Source organism: Acanthaster planci, linkage group LG10, assembly GCF_054643075.1.
Source record: "Acanthaster planci isolate LZ-2023a linkage group LG10, COTS_SCS, whole genome shotgun sequence".
Taxonomy (NCBI): Eukaryota; Metazoa; Echinodermata; class Asteroidea; order Valvatida; family Acanthasteridae; genus Acanthaster; species Acanthaster planci.
Window position 1 is genome coordinate 18103866 of NC_141786.1, and position 22442 is coordinate 18126307.

The 22442-nt window shown below is 41.1% G+C and overlaps 1 protein-coding gene across 3 annotated transcripts; it reads left to right on the top strand.

Moving 5' to 3' along the window:
- The first annotated feature begins 4892 nt into the window (after positions 1-4892).
- LOC110989953 (uncharacterized) lies at positions 4893-22222 on the top strand. 3 transcript variants are annotated; one of them, XM_022254679.2, is made up of 9 exons: positions 4893-4983; positions 8783-8987; positions 9148-9258; positions 12184-12241; positions 12600-12677; positions 13069-13163; positions 13963-14724; positions 17769-17877; positions 19543-22222. In XM_022254679.2, exons 3-7 carry the CDS (start codon positions 9180-9182, stop codon positions 13974-13976), a joined length of 324 nt encoding a protein of 107 aa, XP_022110371.1. In that variant the 5' UTR covers positions 4893-4983; positions 8783-8987; positions 9148-9179; the 3' UTR covers positions 13977-14724; positions 17769-17877; positions 19543-22222. The 3 variants fall into 3 exon arrangements, with proteins under 3 accessions (XP_022110371.1, XP_022110372.1, XP_086998689.1); XM_022254680.2 differs by having other exon boundaries at positions 12603-12677; XM_087142563.1 differs by lacking the exon at positions 8783-8987.
- The last annotated feature ends 220 nt before the right edge of the window (positions 22223-22442 follow it).

Here is a 22442-nt window from a genome sequence, read left to right on the forward strand (position 1 = left end):
ATCGGGCCTTGAGTAAGGAGTAGGGTCGGCGTACAATATCATCTATACAGCGTAAACAGATACATTTAATACTGCAATACATGCAAGTTCGGCGGCTATATGAAATTAATTGGGCAATTATAGTGCCAAAAACACGTTGGCAGCTCTGTGATACGAAAACTTCAATGAATGAGTCTTCACAAACACAAGGACTGTCGTCATTCGCAGACTCGATTTTGGTTTCTCTCACCTTTTCTGTCTCATTTCAATATATTTCTTTCCTTGACCGTTAATGAACCTAAACACTGCCCCAAAACAGGCTTAATGGTTGTTACACGACTTTTCACAATACCGCAAGATCAGCGTGCCCTGGGACTTACTGGGGATATGGTAGGTTTTACAGGATAGATAAAACGATTACTACAAATTTTAAATGTATTCTCAAAAAAACAACAACAATAACAACAACACACACACACACACCAAGAAACAGCCTCGCTACCGGTGTATTCACATTTATTGAGCTCAGGAAAAAAATAGGCATAAGTATGTTGGCCTCTTTTCGTTATAAATATAGACGTTAGACTATCAGTGGGTAATTAGCGGAGAAGCAATTACCCAAAGGCGTTATCACAACGAGAAATGTTATTCTTACGACTGGTCGGAATAGTTGGATGGGCTGTGAAGATGGGCTGTGTATGTAATGCCACGGAAACCCAAAAATCTAAGTTCAATAATACATATGTTGTGTTCAAAAACTGTTCCTTAAAAAAAATTACTAAAACGAAAAGTTACACTTTCACTGCACTCTGCTAGACGACAACACTATCGTAGTAGATGTGCGTATCTAGTCTGTATAATTACCGAATGGGTTACAAACACTGCAGTGCAATTGAGCTGTACGACGTTTGTACAAGCGCGCGTGATATGGGAGAATAAGCTTTTCACGAGTTAATTTTGAATGAAATCAGGTATGTACGCTGAGTGATCTGATTGGTTAACATAACAATTTGAATTCCACCGTGTAAAGACACTGTTGCTGTACTTTGTGATTCGTTGTAAAGTTCAGCATAGCGACTACCATCCTGTAGACTGGATCCCGGGTGCCCTTTTTATCCACTGAAAATAGTACACTAGTTTGAAGCTGGGCTTCTCTTGTGTAACTAAGGAAAAGCTAATTGCCCCAAATCACGAGGAATAACAGCAGTATCTAAATTGTTATGTTAATGTCAATTTAAAGAACTCGTCCTTTTTTCCAATTTAACTAGAAAAAAGGTTGAAGATTGACTTCGTGCACATAACAATTTTAAATTATACCTGGACTTTGATTTACCCAGTGTTTAAAACGGAGGTTCCTTATTACATTTGCTTTTTTTGTGCAAATAAAACTGGTGTTCTTATCATTTCTCTGTAGAGCAAGTGAGAAATGATCCATGTGAGAATGAGCTGTCTGACAGAGAGAATAACAGTCCAACTGAAGTCAAAGCTGAAGGGATGCAAGGCAGTCGAATTCAAGTTGATGCAAACACCGTAGATGGTACAAGCACCAGCTTCACCAGATTCACCGGTGTTTCCAGTGAAGCAGCAACCTTTGACCACTAGTCTGGAGAGGTTCAGGCTGATCGGCGAGTCCGTCATCTCTACTCTCAGCAAAAGCTAAGCCAATGTCAGGAGGTGCCTCTGACCACCTGCTCGATCGCCGTCGAGATATCAACGCATCAACAGAGGCCTGGCAGTAGGGGTAAACTGAAGTCACACAGCACGATAGTCCATCGTGTCGGGAACACTTCGAAAATCAAACCTGCCTCCCGCCTCAAGTCCACTCAACTTCCACGAGGGGATTTTGACACGACTCAGAAAATACTCCAATCTCAAACGGTGAAAAAAACGTCCAAATTCCACGCCCAAGGCATCAGAAATCAGCCACCGCGTGTTTGTAAAGAGAGCAACACGGAAGAGACAAATGACTCACTAATGCAGCTGCTGGAAGAAGCCAGTGCTATACAGGCAATCGTTGTGGGGCCACATTTCATTGGCAAGCAGCGGGTGCGGGGCCACATTTCATAGGCAAGCAGCGCTTACTGCCCACAAGAAAGGACACTTAAACTGTCCAGTTCGTGGTACTTCTTTTAAAACAGAGGAGGAACGCGTGGATCGTCAGCAAACTCACGCTGACATAACTCCACCGAGTCACTCCACAAAAACCACAAAAGGAACAGTAGTGCCTCCAGATATGGAAGGTGATGGATCTTGCACCAGCCAATACAATACAACATCTTTCCTTCACAGTGATGGACTTCAGCTACATTCTGATAAAGTCCAGACGTCGGAAAAAGTATCAATTCATCGTACGACATGTTTGGAAAGTGTCTGGAGAGCTGATCCAAAGGGACAACCGAAGGTTGCACGCCCTCAAGGACCGGCAGCACTGAGCAGAGATACCTTGAAGGAGCACGTGCGACGACGCGGTGTGGAACAGCATCCCACCAAAACATCCCCTTCACCCAAGACAGACATAGGACACGTCATCGAGTTATCGAGCGAGGAGGAGTCAGACCTCACTGATGAAGAAGATGGAGTTTGGTCTTTTAGTAATTCACCGAGGGATCGTCCCTCTTGGTCCGACTCGAACAGTCGGTGCAAATTCTGTGGGAGACGTCTTTTGCCAGCAATCGGCTTCGTGAGAACGACAACGGTCACATCAAAACTAAGCAGTCCTTCACGTGTCTAGCATGCAATGAGGTCCATTTCTCAGCGGGCACCTTGAAACAACATTTGCAAGTACATGCAAATGAAGCTCTAAAGGTAGCTACGAGGGCGAAAGTTCCTCGGGAAAAAGATTGGCGCCGAATGCCAGCACTGCGACAGAAACAGCACAAGATCAATGATGATACTCTGTAGTTCCCATCGTTCAAACGAGGTTGTTGACCAAGACCGAGAGACGATTATTCGTCAACCCGGAGAACCTGTCTTTACTGATGAGTTCACTTGTTCAGAAATTGTTGGTGACGATGCTATCGCGAGACCATAAAGTGGGTCCACATGCAAGTCTGTATACAGCCACAAAAAGTTTAACCTTATGGTAGTTAAATACGTAAAATGCTTTTGGGCTTAAATTTTTATACATCTGTTTGAAGAGATGGTTTGTTTTTTTTTTTTCAAAATTTCATTTTGTTTTGCGCTTCATGTTTATCAATATGTGTAACATTTTCCCCTTACATCCGATAGTATGTTCACCCCTCTGGGAAGCTCCCTGGTGAGTATTACTCACCACATTTTATTATTTTGTGAATAACTTTTTAAAGTTTTTGTTGAATTCAAGGGACTTGGCAATTTTGAAGCCCATTGGTAATTAGAGGATTACCTGGAATTTCAGCTTAACCTAGCTTTATCCACAGCAGAGTACGGCCTGTTGAAAGATCAGCATCCCCAAGGCGCCCATATGACGAGGAAATGACCTGGTGGTAAAAAATGTCCACCTCGGTGCTCGAAGTTATGTGGGGCGTGGCTACTTCCACAGCAGCAGAATGAAATGTAGTAAAAGAGGGGAGTTGAGGGATATATTTGCTGCCATAAAACAGCCGTTGTCGGCGCGGCTGGCATGTAATTGACCTCTTTATTTTTCTTGATTTTTAATCATTTTTTCCATCTTTTTTAATTCACTCAGAATAATCTTCAAAATTTGAAGGCGTTGTGTGTGTTCTAAAGGAAACACAATTATTATAAGAAAGTAATGGTTAGTTTGTAATACAAAGTGAGCTTTAAGTTGCCCTTAAAAGATGTAATAACGGAAGGGTGTCGAAATGTGTAGGTTAACAAAATGATCTTGTTTAATATCAGCTGCGTCTCATACTGAACGCTTTCAGCAGTGACCAGAATTGACACTGCTTTGACTAGGAATTAATGGGTCATCTATTGTCATCATCTTCACGAGCATACAAATTGTATGCTGGGGGAGGGGGTTAACTGGTTGCGTACACTCTAGAAGCATGTTAAAAATAAAAATTATAATAGACCGGCCATGGTGCTTCCCGCCGCTATTTATGTGCGCAGTCGGGTCGTAATTTCAACTCCTGTTGCAGCGTGCACACGTGCAGGCTGTTTCACAATCGATTAACAACGATGGATGATACGAGTGTACATAATCCTCTGAAAAGAAACTGGCCCAGTAAAACCCTAGCGTGTTCGGGCTTACAAAACTTGAGACAATGGATAGTTTTGCACAATTAACATCAATAATTTTCAAAGACAGATATGATTTTTTTTAATGGAAAAGAAGTTAGCTCTCAAACATTAAGTCTCGAAAATGAACAAGGACGCCGCCATTGCATGTTGCTTGCATGATAACCGGTTGTTCGTTCCCAGCGTTCGAGCAGCCGACCCACGAACACTTCGAGCTGTTACTGAACATAGGACAACAAGCCGCCCGAACTCAAGGAGGTGGTGTGTGATCCTGTCCCAAGAACAGTGTTCTTGAATCGTATTCCTGCCGATCGAGTACGAAAACAGGAAACCCGGGCCAAGAACAGTCCGCCTGACCTCGACCAAAGCCTTTATTTTCACCTTTTCTCTAGGAAAAAGTCGATCATGGGGTCAAAAGAGGGGGCTATTGAATTTTTTAAACAAACTTCTTACATAACCTTAGAGGGCGCCATACTAAAAAATGCACCCCGTTTGATATAGTCATGGGGGCGCTGTTGCCTATTATAAGTTAGCGTTGGTCAAACTGCTAGCCAACAGAGGGCGCTATTAAGATTAGCCACCTCATTGTTTTGTTTTGTAGAGGGCGCTAATCATTTTGCCAACTGAGGGCAGTGAATATTAACTCTACAGAGGGCGCTGTCATTTTTGTCAATAGAGGGCGCTAATTATTGGTAACTTATAATATTTGTCAATAGAGGGCGTTACTGGTTTGTTCTGCGGTGCGACACGACATGCGCGCTAAATGGGAAAACAGGGCACGACAAGCATGACGAGATTTGGAACGTTCTTTGGATTTTAAAGGTAGGTTAATTGTCCAAATGCAAAAGGATTTGTACGGAATCATGCAAATACGTTCAGCTAATGGAATTTTTAAAGTTTCCATGATTGACATATGCACCTATCAGTTGTAATCCCGGGACTAGCGGGACTTAGCGGGGAAGACAGTGTGGCACGGACTCTCACTCCCGATCCATCCTTAGCCACACATCCGTATGCGCAATTTCGTGTCAGCGTATTGAACATTTCGGCGTACCCACTTATATATATCATCGTGGGCGCAATTTCTTCTGCACACGAACATGATTCTTGATCTTTCCGCTTTCTAAAAATTGAATGATTTCAGTCACGTTATTGAGGTATTTTCTAGTCTTTTTGCCTTAATCCATTCAATCTAATGGGCTCGCTCTCACAGTCGCCATCTTTAAAATAAGGTCGTTGAACATTACGTCACTTGACCCCTCATCGTCTCGACGGCTCTTCCATGTCAAGACATCTAAACTGCTGCCAAAGTTTTGGAAGAGCCCATTGGTATCAGTCCGTTTATTACATATATGTCTTGAAACAGGGCCAGCGTGATAGTCCCGGCCAAAACCCTGTAATTTGCCCAGCCAGGGCGGGGCACCCTTTTTTGTATTCCCTGGCTGATCCCCGGCCCCAGCTTGCCGGGCAATCCTGGGCCTGGCGTGCCGGGCGTTCAAGTTGTGACCAATCCCCGCACCGTCCCTGCCCCAGCATGCGGGGTTGTGATGCAACAACCGTACAACTAAAAATAAATAACTAATAACTTTCATTAATTTCTAAAAGTCCCCTACTCTTCTGGGTCATTGCTAAGATGACATCGAATTGGTCGCCGTAAGTGCAGGTACAATGCCGACGAAATAAAGCAAAGCAAGGGGCAGCTGCTATAATTATCGCAAACTTTGGCGAAACATTCGTCCGCATATCTGAAGCACCGGAATCAGCTATGCTTTTTCTTTGCGGACGTCTCAGAAATAATTATGGGAAATTCATCCAATAGCAAAATTTGTTATGCACTGTGTGGAGACCAATTGACCAATTGAAACGCTCGTTATGTACATGTACATTTGGCCATGGCCAGTGCCAGCACATGAGACCAATAACAATTATTACAACACTTCATTCGTTTATTGAAGATTGATCTAGATATGTATCACTAAAAGACATGTGACCAGTGCTACTTGGTTGAAAGATTAAATTACATGTTTTAATCATTTAGCAGCCATAGAAAGTGGCGACAATGTTTGTAAAAAAAGAATGGTCTGTATTTTGCACGCACTGATCCCAAAATGAGGCGTCATCTTTGTCAGGTTTTCATCTGTCAGGCTAGGGGAAACACTTTGTATTTCATATCGAAGCTCAGTGCCATAAAATTTTACCGATAGACGGTGTAACAAATTGTACAACCCCGCCAAGTCCCTGTTATTGTCCTAGGTCAGCGGGGCAGCCATTGTACAACCTGACAACCCCGGGCAAGTCCCCGCTATGGTCCTGGCCAGCGGGGCACCTTTTTTTGAAAGTTCCGGGTCCCCCGGATTACAATTGACAGGTGAATTAGTAGCAGTTTATAGTATAATGAGCTGAAGTTACGTGTAGTAGGCCCTATGCCTAGAGTGGTGTGAACATCGATGCAGTTCTTACTAATACATACATGTACTTACAGTAGTCTTTAAATAGGCAGTTAGGCCAATTAAACCCCAGACATGCCAGGCAGCAGACTGTCAGTGCCAGAGGTTTGTCATGTGTCTGTCCTGGGTCCAACGTCTGCCCCACACCCGTTCGTTGGAGCGGGGCAGACGTTGCGTTGGACCCTTCGTTTCTTGTTGGGTAGACAAGTGACACAAATTCTGCTCCTTTCAATCAAATTTTCCTTTGAGTGCAACCATTGTCATAGCCCCACCAGTGTGGCACGGACTCTCGCTAGGCCCACCACTCCATCTTTAGCCACACATCCGTATACACAATTTGCGTGTCAGCATCGTGAAAAATTTCTGCGCACCCACTTATCAACGTGGGAGCAATTTCTTTTGCACACAGAAATGATCCTTGACCTCTCCACTTTCTGAGCGCCATTTATTGAATGATTTCACTCTCATTCTGGTATTTTCCATTCTTTTTGCCTTCACCCATTCAATGTAACAGGCTCGCGCTCACAGTCGCCATGTTTAAAATAAGGTCGTTGAACATTTCATCACTTGACCCCACATCGTCTCGGCTGTTCCATGTCAAGACATATCTAGTAATACACAGACTGAGCGATAAGATACTACATGTACCAATGGGCTCTCCCAAAACTTGGGCAGCAGTTGTAATACATGTACATGTACAGTATGTATGGACCCATGCCAACTTGGACCTCAAGGAAACAACGGCCCATTTTGCTCATGCCGACTCGGACCCATTACCAACTGAGAGTCGAGACCCATAACTACATGTAACTCGGACCCACGCCAACTCAGACCCACCCCGAGGAACATTTCGTTTCTGCATGATTAATTATCAAGAGTGCTCTAAATGACAGGTTTCGGATATTTATTCAACCTTTCATTATTTTATTCAACCTTAACAAAATCCTAGGTTTTAGATTTCATTTGCCCATATCTTAAGTCAGTCAAGGGATGCCAAATTATTATTATTTTATTAACCCAGGGTGAATCCAAACAGCCGAAGCTGATTTCCACTAGAGCCCTGCAATTGTAAAACTAAGCTTTAAAAGGGCTAAAGATAGGACGGGGTTTGCATTAAATCTGAACATGAAAGTGGTTAAAATTATTCTGAAATAAATAGTCCTATGTTAAAACCAAAAAAAAATTAATTATAATAAATTGAACCACAAAAACAAGTTAAAGTCAAAACATAAAATACTTGAAACAATTAAGATAAAATTAATAAAAGTATAAGAAATGTACCAAGGAAAATAATAAACAAAACCTAATCAGGGGAACATATTAATCTAAGGTACTAAAGAAAAAAGAGCTGAAAAAACATGTACGTATTTTAATTTTAAAAAAGCACAAGGGAAAAAAAATTAAGTTTCTTCTTGTAGATATTTAAGTTTTGAAAGCGTGAAATGAGTGTTGGGCTCTGAGTTGAGCAGGGAGGCAATTCCAGATTTTTGCTCTGATGACTGAGAAGCTGTGTGAATAGTGTTCCGTCTTTGTAGTGGGAATTTTTAAAGTGGCATTTGTATTCTGTCTTGTGACTCTGTACCCAGAAAAATAAAGAAAAGAGGTTAGTCATGTACATGTACTTGGGTGTCATGGAGTTTAGACATTTAAAAACAAATATTCCTTTCTTAAAATGTACTCTTTTATAGAAAGGCAGGTACTTTAGGGATGAGAACATATCAGCTGGCGAGGTAGTAAACGGACAGCCCATAATTAGCTTTGCTGCTCTTTTAAGTAATTTGTTAAGCATAACACTGTGGCCTTCATATCGGCCTCCCCAAATCGTACAACAATAATCAAGTTTTGGCAAGACTAAGCATTGAACAAGGGTACGTAGGCTGTTTCTAGGGATACAATGCCCAATTCTGTACATAGTGCCTAATTTGGAACAGACCAATGTATACATGTAGTCCACATGGGGAGACCAACTTAGTACAATGTATGTCGTCGATAATAACACCAAGGCATTTAAAAGTGCTTATCTTCTCGACTAAGGAGTCACCAATGCGAATGTTCAAATCATTGGTAGTAGTTTTATGTCTTGGTCCAGTGAGCATTGCCTTGGTTTTAGAGGCATTAATACTCAACTTATTTCTCTTAGCCCAACCCTCTATTCTGGTCATTGTTTCATTCAGGCTGTTCTGGATCACTTCCGCTGAAGAACTACGTGTAACAGTACAATCGTCAGCGTACCGTACATGGACATGTATGCACAATTTTCAATCCCAAGGAATAGCAGAGGGAAGGTCCATAGTAAAGATAACAAACAGAAGTGGAGCAAGAATTGAGTCTTGTGGAACATCAGTATTGAAGGGGAGAGGATCAGACTTGGCCCGCTCGGTGCGTACCGATTGATTGCGATTGGTTAAGTAAGAAGCGAACCAACTTATGACAGACTCAGACAAGTTCAAAGTCCGTAACGTATGTTAGAGGATGGTGTGGTTAACAGAGTCAAACGCCTTACTAAAATCAATAAAAACGCTACCTTTCATTTTCCCAGTCTATTGATTTCAGACAATTGTTGATCAAATCATGCAAAGTGGTCTCCGTCGAATGCAGTGGTCTAAAACCAGATTGGCAGGCACTGAGGTGTATAGGAGTTTTCATGAAGGTGGGTGTACAGTGCACTATATATGAACTGCCCTTTAGAGAATTTTGGAAACAAGTGGCAAGATGGAGATTGGCCGATAGTTATTATTATTAGACTTATCTCCACCTTTATGGATAGGAATGACAGACCCATGTTTCCACGCATCAGGATAGAGACCACTTCTGAGCGACAAATTTCAGATACATGTAAGCGATCCGCTAATATATGGACATGTATGCGAGTTTAAGAAGCTTGACACTTACAATGTATACCATCAGGGCCTGTTGCTTTGCCCATAGGCATGGTGGTAATCTGCCTCGTGATAAATTCTTCGCTAATTTCTGGGAAAAAAATTCCTCAATACATGCATTATGCTGAGTCGGGATAAGGACAGTGTCAATTTTATCCCTGTCAGAAACAGCAGTGGGATGAGTGTTTTTGGAAATGCGCCCACCGATTGTTGAAAAGTGACCATTGAATACACCAGCCACATCATGAGGGTCATTTAACTTGATGCCTTTTGTGAGTCAGTGCCATGCAATGTACTTCAGATTAAATCCCTGAGTTTGATCAAAGTTTTACATGTAAATGATACTACTTAAAAAGGAATTAAAGTGGGCAGAAATCGTCTTGGTTGCAAACCAGAACATCTATAGAAGCAAGAATATTTTGGGATCCACGCCGAAAGCCTCGCTGCTGGGGCTGTCAGGCTTTGCATGTTTCATTTATTATCACAAAGTTGCCAAAATAGTATAAGGCAGTGGGTCTCAGTTGACAAAATAGGGTGGGTTAAAGTTGCCTTGGGTCCAAGTTAGTTATGGGTCCGAGTTGGTCATTAGTCTGAGCTACTGTAGTATTGGGCCCGCGAGTACGTTGGTGGTGTGGGTCTGAGTTGTCTTCAGGTCCTGACCTGATCCCCCTAGACATTGGTAGCCTAAAGGAAGTTTCAGACCAAAAATCACGGAGGGTTTCTTGATCATTCATCCATTTTCTTCCCAGCGATCGCACCGTACCATACATTTTGTGTGCATCACACAGTGCACATGCAGCAACGGCCGCTGACCAATAATAGCCGAGCTAGTTGTGCATGTCAGTTTGACTATTTTTGGAGGTGGCAGTGTTTAACCTGTCACAGCTAGCAAAGCACTTGGCCTGATGGTAGCCCTCCAGTCACACAGCTCAGAGGCCACTCATACGATAATAACAAGATTCCACTCCCCACCTCGTTATTGACAAACTGACCTTACTAAATCGACTATTGGCCCACGCATGTGCATCGAGCGTTTGATGTACACAGATTTTTCAGTTTGATTGTTGGAAAGAAAACCCTCAAATTTTTCAACAGATAATTGGTCTTAAAGTAAAAAAACTGGCATTAATTATGCAGTTTCAAGGGCTATACATGTAGGTACTTGTACATGTACCTCAAGGTTGCTCTCACGTGAAAATTTGATGGAAAAAGTTGAATTTTTGTCATGATACATTACCTCAAAGGCTGAATTAAAAAAACAGATACCGGTAGCATTGCAACCTTGTACATGTATAACTTATGAACAAACAATGGCCACAAGTCACATAGATTAGTGACTTTAGAACATTCCTGGAGGCATACCCCAAGATTGAAAACTGTGGGGTTCACCGTCCACCCTAAACAGAGCGGAGCAGACAGCGTACCCCACCTGACTGCCTACAGTTCTTGGGGAAAACCTCCTAAGCATGGCAAATATCTTTTCTCCATCAGTCATGTTCTTATTCTCAGCCTGGGCCTGTCACCTAGCCCAGATTGGAGGGCACTTTTGGTCTCTTCAGTTAGGGTCATGTATGTGCATGAGACATAGGTGGGACCTTGAGAGGGCACAATTTTCCCAGAAATAGAGGCTCTTTTGGTGGGAACGCACCATGGGAGACTATGAAGTACATGTACATGTACAGACGCGCATCATGGTTGCATCACTACCAATCAAATGAACTGTCCCCACCACAGCTCATTTTAACCAATGAGGAGGTGCTTCAGAAAGAATGCCATACACGCTGTGCATGTACGTGTACATGATGTACACTGATGTACATTTATCCAAGGTTTTCCTTCCACCTCTGAAACTGAACATCCCTTCATTGTCTTCTGCACTCATTATCATCCTGTAATTGGCACTAAATGTGCTGTTGGATGATCAGAAATAAATAAATAAACAAAAAATATAAATGTAATGTAGCTGTAATGTGGATGCGGCTTGATGCCCTGTGCACAAAAGGACCATGGAGACCTTATGAGACAGGTCTGAAAAGAGTGTTTTCTGAATACCTGGATATTTTTAATGCTAAATTTGACCTTTTTGGGACATTTTTATTGCTTGGAGATGGCTGGTAGTACCTGTGTCTACACTACTAAATGTTAGGTCGCTGTACGGAAATATAAGCGGAATCATCAGAAGGCCCAATATGGATTTCTTTCCGTACATGTGCATCTTGTCTGACATCAAGGATATCAAGTAATCGTGGCATTCCATCTTGACTGTTAGTGCTCCCTCACACGGTGCACTTGAAATAAATCTCCAAAACCCTACATAAACATTGGAGAAGTTCTGTAAAGTTCATAATTTCTAAAAACGTATTATTACCTCAATTTACGTTCCAAACAAAAGTTGTTCGGAAATTGTTTTTTTAAAAATTAATTAAGTTGTGGACACATTTGGAAGAGTCCATGTTGCACTTCGGGAAAAAATAAGAAATTTAAGCAAAATGTTCAGTAGAAATTTGTAGTGGGTGAGTAAAAAAATAAGAATAGTGGGAGTTTGATGAAATTTCACTTATTTTGAAATTTGAGGTAAAAATGTTGCTCTTCGGCAAGGCACTGGAGGCAAAAAATCAAACTGTGGGGGGGCAACAGACAACAGTAAAAACAGTGCTTTTGTTTTTTCTTGTAGGAGGACGGCAGTATTTGAGAAGATGATGGAGCAAGGAATGGCCGATGTGTGGGCAGCATCAGCAGAGAGAGTAGAACTGAGTAAGTTCCTTCCCAGTATCAGGTTATCCAAGACTAGCTGGATTGAGAAATTCAACTTTTTTCCTACATGCATAAGCTTACTCATTTTGTCCTGTACCATTATCGCAATGTCAACCTTCCCAAATCCTTCAAATCCACCAGGAGATTTGTGGAAGATTTTACAGGAATAAGGAAGGTATAGCCCAGCCACTTGGATTTCACAAGGGACTTTGTGCCTCTGTAGAATTTTGGAGAAATTACCATTCTTGGGAGGATTTTTTAGGATTTGAGATGATTCATAGGAACCTCAGTCTTTCTATGCTGTCCTTTTGTCTTGCTACTTGAATGATCTTTTATAATTGTTTTGTCTTGACTCCAGTAGCTTGGATGAGTTCAGCCACATAGAGAATGATGAAGATGACTCTGACGTTAGCCGTAGCACAGACAGTGAAATTAGGTACGTGTACCTTGGCCAGAGACTGTGTGTAAAATGATTCTAGATAACAGAAAAAAATTAACAATTCAATACAAAACCTTAGTATTGCGTTTTCCAGTTTCAAAATAATTTGACAATGTAATGGACGTGTCCACTCAGAAAAGATGTTGTACGTTTTTCTATTTGGGGGTAATTTCTTTGTTATCAGAGGAGAGAGGGAGGAAGAAGTACAAAAAATTCCAAACAAATGAAAAGAGAAAAGAAAAAGTGAAGGAAATTTATTCCTTGTTTCAGTTTTGGAGATTTTTTTGCAGTGAAGCACCTGTCTGTTTTCTTAACTGAAGTCAACTCACAGAGTCAGTGATGACATACATGTGTGTTTTTTTATCCCCATTTTGTTCTTCTAAAGCAGCAAGCGCAGGAGAAACTCAAGTTTCAGTGCGGACTACGGTAACAGCGACCCTGACAGTGATGAGGAACTAGAACAGTGGATGGAGATAACAGCAGGTAGACAAGCTGCCACTTTTAAGTCATGTTTGTTTAGAAATCAACTTTTTGATGATGCATTTGGCCCTTGCACTTCCTAGTGTTCTAACCCTGAAAAAGCGAAGTTATTTTGGACCATCACAACCAGGGGAAGGGGGAAGGTAATGCCCTCTAACTGGCCTGTCCAGTTCCTACCCGAGGGGGATTTAGTTCCCCCCTCCCCCAGAACTCAGCTGTCCCATGCCTGATTTGTTTTAAACTCAGTACAAACATGGAGTTTTAACTCGATCTGCCATAAGGGTTTCGTTACGGTTATTTTAAGTTGAAGGCTACACGTACAAGTATACATTTTGGGTTGAATTGTCTCAGGAAAAAAGATTGCTGGGCTAGAACAATAAGTGGGATGTTTACAAAAATGGTATCAGAATGACCACAAAGAATTACTTTTAGGATATGAGAATACATGTAAATGGGTCCCCACCCTGGCTCCTTTAAAGATGGGATTGATCCATGATTCTCTTCAAGAAATCTCCACTCACATAGTCGTAGATTTTAACATTCGTACAGGACAGAAAGGAGTTACTGGTTCCTTCTTTTGGTTGTACATTTGCCAACTGGCATTAGATCCAAATGGACTGGCTTAGGCTAGCAGACAGTAGTTCACTAAAGCCGCTCACTTGTGGCTTGTTGTTACCTCTGTAATTATCTCCTTTTACTCTCAGCCACACCTTTAGGACATTGCCTTGAAACCCAAACTCTGCAATTTATTGCAATGCATACAGACATAACTGCTCCCTTTCTATTTTTGTGTTGTTTCCAGGTGTTGAAGGGTAAGCAGCGTAGTTGGCCCCCTGCCTGAGGACTCATCTTCTGGCATCACTGCCCTGATATAGAAAGGCGATAGCAGTGTGGTTGGTCCCCTGCCTGTGGGCTCATCTTCTGGCATCACTGCCCTTATAGAGTAAGGCGATAGCAGCATGGTTGGTCCCCTGTCTGTGAGCTCATCTGCTGGCATCACTGTGCTAATAGAGTAAGGAGAGAGCAGCGTGGTTGGTCCCCTGCCTGTGGGCTCATCTTCTGGAATCACTGCCCTTATAGAGTAAGGCGATAGCAGCATGGTTGGTCCCCTGTCTGTGAGCTCATCTTCTGGCATCACTGTGCTGATAGAGTAAGGAGGGAGCAGCGTGGTTGGTCCCCTGCCTGTGGGCTCATCTTCTGGCATCACTACCCTGATAGAGTAAGGCAATAGCAGCGTGGTTGGTCCCCTGCCTGTGGGCTCATCTTCTGGAATCACTGCCTTGATAGAGTAAGGCAATAGCAGCGTGGTTGGTCCCCTGCCTGTGAGCTCATCTTCTGGCATCACTGCCCTGATAGAGTAAGGCGATAGCAGCGTGGTTGGTCCCCTGTCTGTGAGCTCATCTTCTGGCATCACTTCACTGATAGAGTAAGGCGATAGCAGCGTGGTTGGTCCCCTGTCTGTGAGCTCATCTTCTGGCATCACTTCACTGATAGAGTAAGGCGAGAGCAGCATGGTCGATGCCCTGCCTGTGGGCTCATCTTCTGGCATCACTGCCCCAGAAGTGTAAGCCATCTCTTGTTTCCTCACAGAATTACGAGAATAGTAGTCATGATTTTGGTCTTCTCAAAAATTGGTCGAATGTACAGTCCATCATTTCTCTGATCCTTTGTCCATTATGTTTTTTCCAGGCAAATTTACTCAAAATCTAAAGAGGCATGCCTAAAAACAAACCTGCTGAAATTTCAGCTTAATAAATGCTGCATGTTTGATTTTGGATCTGTAGTTGCCGAGTCATGTTTTAACTTGCACCTGATTTCAGCACCTGGGACGCATTCTCACTTTCAGTTGAATGCAGCGCCACTGCATTTCCATGATGTCACCTTCTGAACCGACAAATCACAGAAACTGCTCGTGTCTGTACATGTACATGTATACTTTGTGAACGCTTGCGCACATTTCTATTGGCAATTTTCCAAAATTAAGATTGGGGACGGCCTTCTTTCATTGTTTCTTCATGATGACCGTTTGTAAGAAAGAACAATTTCTCACAGAATTTAGTCCTCTATCTACACCAGCTATGCTTTTTTGGATACCTTTTGGATAAATGATAGACTGTACAGTACTTAATAAGCCGTTTGTCCTTGTACAGGGTTCCCACAGTCATAGAAAATCGTGAGAAAAAGTTGTCCCAGGAAATTGTGGAAATCTCATTGAAACTTGGTCAAAGGACAAGTCATGGAAATCACGATCATATGGTACAAGGGCTATTTTTGATGAGCCACAAAACAGAATACATTTACAGTTGACTCTCGTTATTACGAAATGGGCTGTAATGAAATTCCGTTTGCAACAAACACAAGTCTGTGGTCCCGGCGAAAACGTGCACATCTCTACGGGGAAAAATCTGTTACAGCGAAATCGCATTGTACGAAATTCCTGTTGCAACGAATGGTTTTCTTGACTCTGTTGCCTGAAAAACCGTTGTTGATGACCCATTTATAACGAACGATTGCGAATCGCGTGGTAAAAACACGTGCGCAGTGCGTCACACTGGTTCCCGCCGGGCCGAACCATTACCAAAGAAGGCATGAGGCACCAGTCAGTGTACAGTTGCTGCCAAAAAGGTTTGGAGCGTTCCAGTACATGTACTTTGTATACGAATGCAGCTCTACAGTTGCAAGTCGGAAAAATACTGCTGTCACAAATGTTTCTGTAAGTTCTTCACAAAAATTGATCTCATGTCTATGTTTTTGTTTTCTGTGTTCGTGTATTTCATTTGAAGATGTACTGCTCGCACTCGAAACTAGCGTTTCCACAAAATTTAATCACTCGCTAATCACTCGCCCCTTCAGATGCGTCACACACGCTAACAACACGATACACAGACATCGTTTGCCAGTTTCCTGTAATCATGACAAGCATAAAGCATGATTCAAATACAATTATTTTTTACATTGATTACACAGACATCAAAACAAAAATTCCATTCCCTATTCCAAAAAAAGTACGGCCAAATTACTTCGCTTGACTACTCTCACTTCTCATGAGCCCAACTAATCGCCCAACACTGAATTATTCATATTGCTACAAAAAGATCTAGCGTACCGGCCAATGAGACTGTGCATTTTCATGACGTACATTTTGAGAGACACAGCTATCCAATCGCAATATTCCTTCATGACACCATGCTCCTTCAGCGACTGTCTCATGCACAGGCGGCCGCGCCACAGTGAACGAATGAACTCGGACTATCGATCAATCATGTCATGCAGCTAGTGTTGAAGATCATAAGACAGACAGAAAATTTAATAAAAATGTCTCTCCATGGCACAATTTGTGTTGGAAAGACTACTCAAATGTCTTTTCAGCTTTTTTGTGTTATCCTTGACGATCCCTCGGACATACATGTACATGTATTTTGTATTCTGCTATATTGTATTATTTTCTGTTTTTTAATTTTATGGTACCTGTGGAGAGATTTTCAAATAAATAAACAAAGAAACAAACAAACACATGGATGGAGGCTCTAGTTGATGAGTCTTCACATTCTTGCTGGTACACACAGTCCTACATGTGCTTGCCGTTTGGCTTCGTCGTCATCCATGGCGATCGAAAGCCTTTTAAAAATCCCTGGATTGATGCTTTCACATGTACATGTATTTGCTTTTTTTAATCTTACATGCACATTAAACATGTTTTCATATGACAGTGAATTTTATCATTCTAAACACATCACAATATATTTGATTAATTATAACCGAATGATATTTTTTATATAACATCAACCACGCTTCACGTGTATGCACATACATGTACATGTACACCCATACTTGTACATGTATAAACGTGCATAATAACAAGAGTCGACTGTACAATGTACTTGTAGCAATAAATGTACATACTGACCTGGTTAGTCTATACATGTAGTAGTGGCTATGGCAGTCTTCTGGTTTATTATACCAAAAGAAATTTATTTTCTGTGCAAAGTGGCAGTAATTGTCATGGAAATTGCAATATTAAAGTTCTGGAAAATGCAGGCAAGGTCAGTGAATATGATTTTCAGATTTTGTGGGAACCTTGCTTGTAACAATCAGGGCCCAATTTCTCGGCACTCCTTAGCACAGGATTTCATGCTTACAGAGGCTCTGCGTATTTCATGCAAATCGTAAACAGTCCATGTAAATATAGGCAAAGGCATCCTAACCTTGGAGGAGAGATTTGCTTATTAAGCTTACATGAACATGTAGTGACGTGACAACAGAAATCTCTATTTGCTCGCAGCCGCTAGCACAACCACGCCGAGCACCGCCATGGAATAGTGCTTAGGGTTAGCACATTTTGCTGCTAAAGTTAGCATGATTTTTCTGCTGACTGTATCAATAACCTCCATGAAATTGGGCCCTGACCCCACCCAGGCCATTACTCCCTGCACTCCCCAGCACTGTATGGTTTTATGGATTTAACAATGACCCACAATAAGAGTCTATGTGGTGATTGGTTGAAACTTGGATGTTTTGCTCATTTGGGGAAAAAAATCACGACGGAATGACTGCAAAACCTTAGGTGACCTTTTTTTGTTATTTTTGGCCATTTTCCCCTGTTTTTAGATTTAGATTTGTCTACATGAATGTTGAGGCTGGCTAGCATCATGGTGCAAGTGGAGTGACCGATGAAATCTCCAAAGTGAAGAGGCAGGTTGCATCATGAGTAGCACAGGTAAGAGTCGTGTGTGTCATATCATTGTTGGCTTTCTGCAAGGATGAATCCGGCCGAGAAAGAGGGAGAAGCCAATCTGGGTCATGACCAAAAAAGGAGCAAAATTGTTTTCATTTTAAAAAAACTGGAAGTATCTTTTTGGTCACTTGAATTTTCCTTCTTTTGAAAGTGGAAATGTAGCCTAACCCCTCAAACAACTTAAAAAATTTAAAAAAAAAATTGGCCCCCAGAATCAAGTTTGCCCCCTCCCCCAAAAAACAATTGGGTCCTGGATCCACCCTTGGGTACTAGTGGCTACATGTAGCTTGTAAGGCAGCCCTAGCTGGCCCAGGGATGGTTGTGTGTTTGAGTCAACCAAGCAAGACGATAGGGATGAGGTTGAGCCCTTGTAACCAGGGCAAGATAGTTGAATGCACCGACTATACTGGAATTGTTCACATTTTCCTGGCCTAAAGTTCTTGTCTTTGGAGGTTCATTGCTGTTTCATAACAAATTACCAATGATCAGTGGTCAAGGATTCCTGAGGCACGTTTAAGGAGCAAATTTGGATTTAATATGTTTAATGAAAGAAACTCATGAAAGGAAGCAGCGTCTTCCTAATCATAGACATAAAATACCTTCAGACCGACAACAGCAGGAGTGTAATTTAAGGAAAGTCTCCATTTGAAATACCGGTAACCACAAACAAATGGCTGCCTTGTCCCCAGGGGTTTCATGATTTGCTGTGAGGCACTGCTCTACTTGTACATCAAAGGAGATGGATTGGGGGCAACTGTGGCAATTGTCCATCAAACTTTGTTTTGCCTTGTTGGTCATTTTATAAAAGTTCTAACCCGGCACAGTTCAAATTTTCTTCCTCGTAATATTGCCCATTATTACAAGCCTTTAGTAGAAGCCCAGGTGCACATTATGCGAAACTCAGATAAATTCCTGTCATCCATTCCTGAAAAGCAAATTTAAGATACTTTTTTTAAGGTTTTTCTGAAAGAGCACTGGGAACTGTGTTTCCAAAACATTTCAAATTTAAGAAAGTCTTAAAATGAAAATCACATGCATGCATAATTGATGGATTTGTTGTGGGTTTTTGAAGGTGATCAATGAATATTCAGAGCTCATATTATAAGAGGGATCTGTGAAAAAGATCGATCCAAAACACAAAAGGGACCACATCGTAAACATGTACATGGAACAGTGTTTTCAGTCACTGTCCAAAATTTCTAATTTGTATCGCTCATCCCAACTCGACAGACCTGTGCACACTGTTTATACTTCCACCCACACTTTCAAGATTAATGGTTGATTTCTATAGGAGCTGTTGGTCCATAGATGCATGCATTAGGTTTGAGGTCTTTCCTGATTGACATGACTATAAAACAGTGCCCTCACTTGTTAGGAAAGAGAAAGGCAATATTAAGTGAAAATGTTATTTTTCTCATTAATCCAAAGAGTACAGATCACAAACGCTTTCAGAAGTAATGGGTCAGCAGTGTCAAAGGAATCCTCTTTTGTCGTAGTTCATTTTTGACATGAAAATGGATGAAAAACAATAGACATTAACAGTTTTTATATGAAGTAATAGGTGTAAAAAGGGAGCGTAGAAGAATCCTATAATATTTGAAGAAATGTCACAATTTCTGCTGCAACTTATTTCCTTTTGTTCCCTAGACCTTCATAAGAAAGCTGTGGGTATGCCTGAGGAGAAGCAGACCATGATGCTGATGAGAAGAGCGCCCTCGCCTCCTTCAACTTGGAGAGAAGGGAGATGGAGAACAAGATCCTATGGGACTTCCCAGGGATGATTCATGAGAATGTCAAACTCAGATAGACGCCAGTCTTCACCTCCATCACTGAGGAGGAACAGTTTCTAAGATTGCCTGAGGGATCCTCGTCAGAATCGTAGTCATTGATTCACAAAGGCAAGGAAAGGACTCAATCTTTCCAGAGATGCAGTTCCTTGCTTCCACCTTAACACGTGATGGAGCAAGTCTCTCTGCATTTGTACACTACTCAAAGGATCAAAGGATCATACATAGCGATTAATAATTTAAGCAAATAGTATTCACACCACAAAAATATGAGTGTCATTTAATTTGCCTATTTTCTGGCATCATAACAAGAAACTTCCACAACTGAGTACTGAAGTCTCATGAGACTGAAAAACTGCTTTGGTAAGCACCGGGTTCTGGTCTCCTTTACGGCCCTGAAAATGATGTATAAAAAGTCAAGTTTGAACCCAGTAATGTGAGGGCGCTGTTTATGAGTACATCCTGGTAATATGTGAGGGCGCTATTTGTGATTCTCAATCACAGAAATGAGGCACTTTGAGGATGCATGTGTCTCAGCATAAAAGATTACACATAACTGTTGAGACTTTTTTTTCAGTTAAATAATGCAGTGTCTGGCATGTATCTGTTTGCAAATTTTCTCCCAAATCTTGTATTTTTATAGTTATCTATAAAATTGATGATTGATACCAAAAATCAAATTTGTGGTTGTCAGGACATTAAATAAAACAGCTTCACAGTTTTCCAAAACATCTTCACAGTTTTCCAAAATGTAAACACAAAATGGTACCAATATTTTAGTCACTTTTTCTCAAAATATCCTAAAGTGAGATATACACATGTACTTGTGCACCATTTTACCATAGGGTTGTTGGCCAGGCTCATTGAACCCCCCCCCCACTATCTAAGACACTCCCAGTTTCTCACCCCCCTTGCGTCAGAGTTATCTCATCCTTTGGCGACTTCAAAATCATGAAGCTGTTTCTGAACAGAACTACAGTACCACCAGAATTAATGTGCAAGGAGTTTGAAAGGTGGCCATTTTGAACTTGAACTTTGAGCAGTACACATCACCCAATGCTGTTTGACCCCCTCCAGCCGATTGGACTCTGAAACACAACTAACCAATTGCATTGTGTCATATCTTACGGTGCTCATCCAAGCATGAACATGAGCTTCAGTGTACAATAAGTAAAGACAATGAGGTACACACCTGGCTGAAATTTCAAAGACAAATGTTTGATCCTTTAATATTTTTGAGTAGTGTATATTGGTATACAGTACAATGCTGCTACAATGAACAGGGTAGGGTCCATACACAGTGCTTGGTGTAGCATACCTCCCCAATTATTGTGATTTTAATTGGTACCGTTCCAATCGTTGCATTTTCATAGGCCTAAAAATCAAAATGTTCTGATTTCCTAAAAAAAGGGCGAAAAGGCCTGGCAAAAGAGGGCGCTATTTGCCAAAACATAGAGGGCACTCTTTCTTTTGTTGAAATGTTAGTTGGTTGTGTAAAACAGATTCTCTCGCTCTTTGTTTTGTTATGGGCTCACGCAATGCCCGTTCCAATTTCGGTGTTTATTGACGTCTTAACTTTCGGGTCGCTGTCATTAGTCCTAAATTTCTTTAATTTAAAACAAATTTTTGATGTAAAAGTGCGCAGAAAATTTGGGAGCCAAGGGGTATGGTTTGTATACCCAATTGTTCAGTGTAGTGACGTTGTACTGTACTCACATCCAAAGTACTCATGACTTACGAGGTACATGTACTTTATATTGAATACACAGTTAATCAGTTTGGTTTTGAAGAAAGTCTACTGTTCATCTTTATTTTAGTTCTTTTCATATACTCATATTAATTGCATATTTAAAAATTCATGTTTACATTCTCAAGTTATGAAGATGCTGCACCAGTACTTCAAAATTTGCAATGATATATTTGTACAAAAATTTAATTACCATTTGGAAAGACTGTAGATACTTTGATAGCACTACGTTTTAGGACTTGACTTAAAGCTTGTAAGTATTGCATGCTTTCAAAATTGAATGGTGTTCAGCCAGCCAAATCCCAGCACAGAAACTGTTTTCCCAGGACAAAATTCTATGGGCATTTTGTATTTTTCCAAGTTGTACATCCACATTGCAAGAGCATTAGAAAAAAGTCTTTCAGTGAAAATAATCACCAAACTGCAAGTCACAAATTGTTGGCTCAGTGCTAAAAAGTCATTACTGCAAAAATATCATTTTTGAAAACACTCTAAAGCCTTACTCTGTGCACGAAAGAAATATTTGATTATTTTTTTTTAAAAATCACTCATAAAACTAAAGTTTTTGCGGCCAACATATTTAAATTCTCTTCCCCAAATTAGTGCTTAAAACAGCATGTTTCATTAAACACCTTTTAGTGCATTCTAATGACCTTTTAGCACTGACATGAAATTTGTTCATTTGAAAACACTACCTTGTAAAAATACTTTGTATGTAAAAAGCTCCCCAGTTATTGTTATAACCAGTTAATTTCTATTTGCAAGTGAAATAAATGTTCATTTATTTCAACTAACAGAACAACTTTGTTTGTACATATCTATTTGTGAAAATGTAGTACTTTGCCCTTTTAACCATTCCCCAGTCTCAACCATTTTACACTGCAAGAGTTTAATGTATTTCCTTCCATCTTTAGATTTTACACTGCAGCCTATTCCAAAGCCCTGCCAGTCTTGACCATCTTCCAAGCTCCTTGTATAAAGTTCCTTCTTAGAGCCTTTAGTCTCAACCCTGC